Below are 6881 nucleotides of genomic sequence, written 5' to 3'. Positions count from 1 at the left end.
CCTGTCCCCGTCTCTGGCCTTCTCCGCGCCCCTCCTGGCTGCCACCTGCTCCTCTCCGGCTCTGCTGGTTGTGGACGTCAGCCCTCATCCATCTGGGACATCTAGAGTCTGATGAGGGACAGGTAGACAGGTGCACCTCGCCTCCGGTCCCTACAAACCACCATCGAGAGCGGGAAGTCGGTCCCCGCACCGCGTGCTGCCGGGAGCTGCGGCTGGGGCCCGTGGTGCCATCCGGTGCTGCCTCTGGCTGGCCGGTGCTGTGTCCGGGGACGACCGGCTGTTGCTGCTTTGTGTGTGTTCACTGGCCCTTCGGGATTTTCTAGAAATGACCCAGGCCCCAGGAGCAGCCAGGTCTCCCCTCCCCCGGAGACGGCCCACCTCCTGCTGCCTTCTTGGACCCAATGTGGGCTGGGGCCGAGCCCTGCCAAGTCTGGAGCCGTGGTGAGGGTGCACGGTTTGCACGTGCGTGCCAGGCCCCCCATTCTGCAAAGCCTCTGCCTCCCCCAGCTGCATCCTAACGGGAGCCTCGTGGGGCGGCGTTGCGTGGACAGACCTGAGCCCATTGGCTGCCCTGCCCACACCCAGAAAGTCTGCACCTGCTGTCCACGCCCTCTCCCAGCAGGTGGCACCCTGAGCAGGTGCCGAGCTCCATGGAACACCTTCTGCTGATTCTCTCTCTCTCTCGCGCACACACACACACACACACACACACACACGGCCATGGCTGTCTTTGCGCTCAATTGGGCGCAGCCCCCACCGGGTTAGGCCGGCATTGGCTTTGACTTGTGATTTGGAGAGCACACATTTTAGGTGGCACCTGTGCGTGCCGGTCATGGGGCTGTAATTTCCTGTCCTTGCAGAAGGACCGAGCGCGTCCTGGGTTCGTGAGCTGGAGGGGGCCATGCTCCGTCCCTTCCAAGTGCCCGGGAGCGGGCGATGGGGCCCCGTGGGCGAGGCCACTGTTCGGACGTCCACCTCGCCAAGGTGCCTGCGAGGCTGCAGATGACAGCCCGGGAGCTGGGGTGCCTGCTGCCCACCAGGGAGCTCAGGTGTTGCTCTTGGCTGCCGGCCTGGTCTGGCTCAGCCCTGGCCATTTTGCGATCATTTGGGGAGTGAACCAGCGGCTGGAGGAGCTGTGTCTCTGCCTTCCAAGTAAAAAATGAAAACGAGAAAACGAAGTTCCTGGGACAGGATGCCCATGGCAGGCTCACCGAGCCTCAAGGTCAGGTGCAGCCCCTGGCCCAGCACCCGAGCAGGCGCCCAGTGGACTGGAGGTGCCCACTGGACTGCGGCCGCTTCCCACCTGTAGGATCTCCCATCCCCGCCCCGCGGTCTGTTTCTCCAAGTTCTCGCTACATAGTTGCTTTGTCTGCGGTTAATTCTATTCCCCCCTCCCATTTCCTGTCTAAAAATCACCAGTGGCTGGGCTCTCTCACTGGTCTTCAAGGGCGGAAATGATCATTTCTCAAAGGCCCCATTATTCTCTGTCTGCTGCACGCGAGGTTTACATGCATGTAAGTGCGCGTGCGCACGAAGCCACGTTAGGAATCCATGTGTCGTGTGAACGGAGGTTACAGCAGCTGGCTCATCCCGAGGTCTTGTTTGCTCAGCCTGTGGGTGCCGAAAGTGTTGGAAACCACCAGCTACAATGTGTCTCAGCCTCAAGTATCTCTCATTGTCCCAGGAATTTTTTTATTTATTTATTTTTTTTGAGACAGCTCCCATCTGCTGGTTCACACTCCACTTGCCCACAGTGGCCAGGGCGCGGGGGCTGGGAGCCAGCACCCAGGTCTCCTGCCTGCGTGGCAGGAACTGTCATGTGGAGCTGACTCGAACCCAGGCCCTCAGTGTGGGAAGTGGGCGTCCCCACCACAAATGCCCGCCCCTGTGAGCCCTGAGCGCCTGTGGTTGGTGCGGCTGTGCGGGCAGGGGTGGGGCTCCGACCCCAGCCTCCCTGAGCCCGTTCACCGCCGAGACTTGGCCGCGTCTCACTGCTGTCGCACGCCACCTTGGTGACTGTCTACATGGACCCGCGCTACGCTTGCGTCTCTCCCGGCTGCCGGCCTCCCCGGGACAAGGCATGCTTCTCCCGGAAGCTCTGGTTAAGCCTCCGTCCGTGTCCTGTCTGTGGAGCGACGCCCCTCTGGCCACACCCACAGCCGCCTCGCGCACGAGCAGGACGAACCTAGCACCAGAATCAGCAGGAAAAGCCGGCTCCTCCCGGGTGGGGTTCACCGGGCAACGCCTGGCCCCTTGGACTGACTGGCTTTGCAGAGATGGGGGCTGGGCAGGACACAAAGTCCCCCAGGGACGTGGCCGAGGCTGGGGTGTGGCGGGGCCGAGGTCCGCCCTGCCCCCTGCCCCTGCCGGGCCTGGAGCCCCCGCTGTGAGGACGTCTTACCGCGCGGCCTCCCCTGTTGGCTCCGGACCCCAGCAGGGGCCCGCACAGAGCAGCACACACGGGCACCAAAGCCACCACTCCTTTAAGTCGCCGGGTTTGCTACAGTACCTGAGCCGGCCCTGCAGGGGCGGCGGGCTGCAGGGGCAGAAAAATCTTTACATAAATACGGGCCAGGTGGACGGGGCCACAGACGTCCAGGGCCTAGCACCAGAGGAACCCGCTCTCAGTCCCAGCCAGGGCCGTGCAGCCCGAGGCCCAGCGGGGCTCCAGAGCCGGGCCGGGCAGGGCCTCTCCTCCCGGCCACACGAGCGGCTGCACAGCTGTCCACGGTCTGCCCACGCCCTGCGCAGACAGGGGCACGCGGGGTCCCTCCTCAGTTGTCACCAAAGGCTGGGGCCCTGCGGGGTGGGGCCGCCTCTGGGTTGGTGCTTTGAGGTTCCACCGCTGGGCCTGGGCGTGGCTCTGCTGGAGGCTGGCGGTGTGGCCTCTGGGGAGGAGGAGGAAGGCGGTCAGCCCCGGGGAAGCTGGGAGCCCCCCAAACGCCACCCCCACCTCTCTCAGCCCACCGCTCAGCCCACTCAGGGGGCAGCAACCGGCCCCCGCCCAGCTCACTCCCAGCCCTTCCCTGAAATCCACACCCTGGATGGGCCAGAGCCACCTGTGCGTCCTCCAGGCTTGGCCACAAGGCCACCCTCCTGGCCAGTCTGGGGGACAGACCCCCCCACCCCTCACCTAGGCCCCGGCTGCGGCCTGGGGCGCAGTACCACATGTGGCCACTAGATGCCGCCATGGACAGTGGCATGTCCAGAATGCGCCCACAGCTGTTGCAGGCCCTCCCCACCCCGCTGGCTCCTGCCCTCCCAGCTCCCTCCACCAAAAGCCTCCCCAGCCCCTGCGTCAGGGGACACCAGGGGGCCTGGGCTGGCGGCGGTGCATGGGAGGCACAGCCTGGCAGACCTCGGGGCTCAGGGGCCGCCTTGTGTGTGTTGCACGTGGGTGCAGGCACACGCACTGCGGCATATGTGTTGCTGGAGCATGTGCACACGCATGCACACGGACGCACAGAGGGTGCCGGGACACACGCACACAAATGCACGGGCTAACACGCACAGGCTGACGAACACACGGTGTCCACATGCATGGGCACGGACACGGGTACACACACACTGGGCAGCACAGGTGCACACGCACACACTAGGCAGCACAGGTGCACACGCACACACACAGGTGCACATGCGCACACGCAGGTGCACACACACACACTGGGCAGCACAGGTGCACACGCACAGCACACACACAGGTGCACACGCACAGCACACACACAGGTGCACACGCACACACTGGGCACACACACAGGTGCACACAGGGTGAGAGGACAGTCTGGAGGCTCCCCCTGCAGCTCCCCGCCCACCCCGCCCCTGGGCACCAGGCAGGGGCAGCCTGGCCCAGCCGTCTCTGCTGTGCGGGTCGGGGGACGGTGTCCGGCCGGAAGTGGGTCTGGGGGACACAGGGCCCTCCCACCCTCCCCGGGAGCCTGACTCACCTTCCCGGCACGTGGGCCCTGTGTCGCCGTCCACGCAGTGGCACCGCCCGCTGATGGGGTCGCACTCGGCCCCGCCCCCGCAGTCACAGCGCAGGGCACAGCCGGGCCCAAAGCGGCCCCTTGCGCAGTCTGCAGCGGCGGGAAGCGAGAGAGGCCCAAGCCCTGTGTGACCGCCTGCGGCCCTGCCCGGCCCTGCACGGGGTCAGGGCTGAGGCCTCCCCAGCCCAGCGGGGCCCCCAGGACTGCGGGCAGCTGAGGGCAGGCCTGGCTGGCACACCGGGCTCCACCAACAGGACCCGCAGTTGCCACAGAGGGGCCACCCAACCCCCATCTGGGGCAGGACCCGACTCACCCCGGTCACAGGTGGCTCCCGTGCGCCCCGGTGGGCAGAGGCAGAGGCCGGTGGCGGGGTGGCAGGGGGCACCCCCGGCACAGTCACACTGCTGCCGGCAGCCCTCGCCAAAGGAGCCTGGCTCGCACCCTGGGCGGGGACAGCGAGTTCAGCGTCTCCCCGCTCCTGCGCCCGGACTGGACAGGCGGGGCCACGGAGCACTCACCCCTCTCACAGAGCTGGCCGCGGGAGCCGGCGGGGCACAGGCACCGGCCGCTGACGGGGTCACAGGCGGCTCCGTGACGACATCCACAGACCCCCTGGCAGCCAGCCCCATGGAAGCCGGGGGGACAGGCTGCGGGGGGACCCTGGTCAGAGCTTCCAGGGTGCCGGGTGAGGGAGGACCCTTCCGCCCGGGCCGAGAGAAGCCCCTCCTGTCTGTCCCTTCTCCTCCCCCGGCCCTGGCTCCTGCCCTGCCCCACAAACAGCGGCTCAGAAAGCGGCCGTGACCGCCACAGGCTCAGGTCAGCGCCGACCACCCACGGGGCCCCAGGACTCACCGTGCTCGCAGGCCTGGCCGTAGAAGCCAGGGCCACAGCGGCAGGCGCCCGTGGTGGGCTCGCAGGTGCCGTTGTTCCGACAGGTGCACTCCAGGCGGCAGGCGGCGCCATAGCGCCCCGGGGGGCAGGCTGGGGGCAGGACGGACAGGCAGGACAGTCCCTCGGGCACCGGCCTGAGCAGGGGCCCCGCGGCCTGGTCCAGCCCCACCACAGCCCCGCAGTGCAGCTGGGACATGGGCACTCACCCAGCTCACAGTGCAGCCCTGTCCAGCCCAGGCCACAGGAGCAGCGGCCGTCGGCGGGGTGGCACAGGCCCCCATTTCTGCAGGCGCACTGGTGCTCACAGCCCACGCCAAACCGGTTCTGGGGGCAGTCTGGGGGGCAGAAGCAGGCACTGCCAGGGGCTCTGGCCAAGGACCCGCCCTGCAGGTGACCCCACCCACCCAGCACACACAGACAGGGAGCGACGCCACTCCATCCGTCCTCTCTCAGATGCCCGGCTGGGTCTAGGGACTGCGGGTGACCGGTGATAAAGGGGCCAAGGGCTGCGGGCATCTGCCTGGCTGCTGGGCAGGGGATCAGGGCAGGCTTCCTGGAGGCGGTGGCACCCTGCACACAGGTCCCCGGGGAGCAACGCCCAGACTCCGGGCTGAGGGGCAGCGTGGCAGGCGGGCTGCGGACCTGGAGGCTGTGCCGTGGCTGGCGGGGGCCTGGAGTCCTCCAGCTCCTGGGCCTGTGCTGCCCAGACTCAAGGAGCCTCAGAGGCTGAGAAGGTGGGGTGCACGGGGAGCCCCTCGATGAAGACTCTGAGGGGCGAGAGGCCCCGGGGGGAAGCTTGCGGCCGCCACCATCACAGGGACACAGAGGGGCATGCGGAGGCCACGTGGTTGGTGGGGACAGGGCTTGAAGGGGCCTGTGCCCACCACTCCCCCAGCAGGCCAGCACGGTCAGCACAGCAGGGGGGCTGGTCCCCTCCTCCTCCCAAAGGCCACGTGGGGAACCCACCCCACGGCAGCCGTGGGTGTGAGCGGAGCACATGGCGCCCGGGTCTCGCCCACGCTCATTGAGTGACTGTGATGCCCACGTGCCTGTCCCAGAGCGGTCACTCACCCTGCTCGCAGTGGACGCCAGCCCTCCCTGGGGGGCAGACGCAGGCGCCGGTCACAGGGTCACAGGCCGCACCCGGCCCACACTGGCACACGTGGGCACAGCTGGGACCCCAGCGGCCTTGGGGACACGCTGCAGGGAGGCAGCCAGTGAGGCCGGCCCCAGCCAGGTCCTGTAGGCGGCCTCCCCCTCTCTCTGCCTCGGCAGCGCCCGGGACAGGCCAGGACAGCCGGTGTGCCCTCCCGCCCAAGTCTCCCTCCACCGCAGGCCCTGCAGGCTCCCGGATCCCCGCCCCACGCAGCCAACTCTGCTGGTGCCGCAGCTACAGTGGGTATTTGTGTCCACTGTGGCCGCCCGGCTGGCCTGGGGCAGAGCTGGCTGGTCGGGGCAGTGGGGTCCCACGGATGCCCCCTTGGCCAGGCCCAGCTAGGAGAAGCTGGGAGGGAAGGGGCTGCCCTGGGCCCGGGTACTCACTGAGGCTGCAGTCTGTGCCCAGGAACCCGGGGGGGCAGAGGCAGGCCCCCGTGGCCGCGTCGCAGGAGCCCCCGTTCAGGCACCCACAGAGCTGCGTGCAGCCCGGTCCGTAGTGCCCAGGCGGGCAACCTGCAGGGAGAGGCCTGCTGCCAGGGCTGCAAGCGGCAGCCATGCCCCCGCCAGCACCCCAAACCCAACACGGCCGCGCCTCCGGCCCCAGACCACGGCCCTCCCAGGCCACGGGAGAGTCCCCCAACCCGCTCACGGTGCTGGCAGCTGGGGCCGTGGTAGCCGGCGGTGCAGGTGCAGGCCCCCGTGGCCGGGTGGCAGGCCTGGTTCTCTCCGGGACACTGGCACGTGTGCCGGCAGTCTTCCCCAAAGGTGCCGGAAGTGCAGGCTGCCAGAGGCAGGGCGGGGTCTGTGCTGGCTCAGGCCTGCGGGGAGCAGCCTCCCAGGAGCGCCCCG

The 6881-nt window shown here is 68.3% G+C and overlaps 1 protein-coding gene across 7 annotated transcripts in view; it reads right to left on the bottom strand.

Moving 5' to 3' along the window:
• Positions 1 to 1670: 1670 nt before the first annotated feature.
• The window catches only part of MEGF6 (multiple EGF like domains 6), an 80140-nt gene continuing 74929 nt past the window's right edge, over positions 1671 to 6881 (bottom strand). For all 7 annotated transcript variants that reach the window (XM_070077076.1, XM_051839689.2, XM_051839687.2 and 4 more), the window contains 9 exons: positions 6682 to 6813; positions 6417 to 6545; positions 5946 to 6074; positions 5081 to 5209; positions 4836 to 4964; positions 4502 to 4630; positions 4297 to 4425; positions 3945 to 4073; positions 1671 to 2888 (listed from right to left, as the gene is read on the bottom strand). In XM_070077076.1, coding sequence (XP_069933177.1) covers positions 2782 to 2888; positions 3945 to 4073; positions 4297 to 4425; positions 4502 to 4630; positions 4836 to 4964; positions 5081 to 5209; positions 5946 to 6074; positions 6417 to 6545; positions 6682 to 6813 — 1142 coding nt within the window. In that variant the 3' untranslated portion in view covers positions 1671 to 2781. The remainder of the gene's footprint in view (positions 2889 to 3944; positions 4074 to 4296; positions 4426 to 4501; positions 4631 to 4835; positions 4965 to 5080; positions 5210 to 5945; positions 6075 to 6416; positions 6546 to 6681; positions 6814 to 6881) is intronic.

This window comes from Oryctolagus cuniculus, chromosome 7 (genome assembly GCF_964237555.1).
Source record: "Oryctolagus cuniculus chromosome 7, mOryCun1.1, whole genome shotgun sequence".
Classification (NCBI taxonomy): Eukaryota; Metazoa; Chordata; class Mammalia; order Lagomorpha; family Leporidae; genus Oryctolagus; species Oryctolagus cuniculus.
Note: the sequence above shows the minus strand (reverse complement) of the source record. Positions and strands in the feature narration are given on the sequence as shown.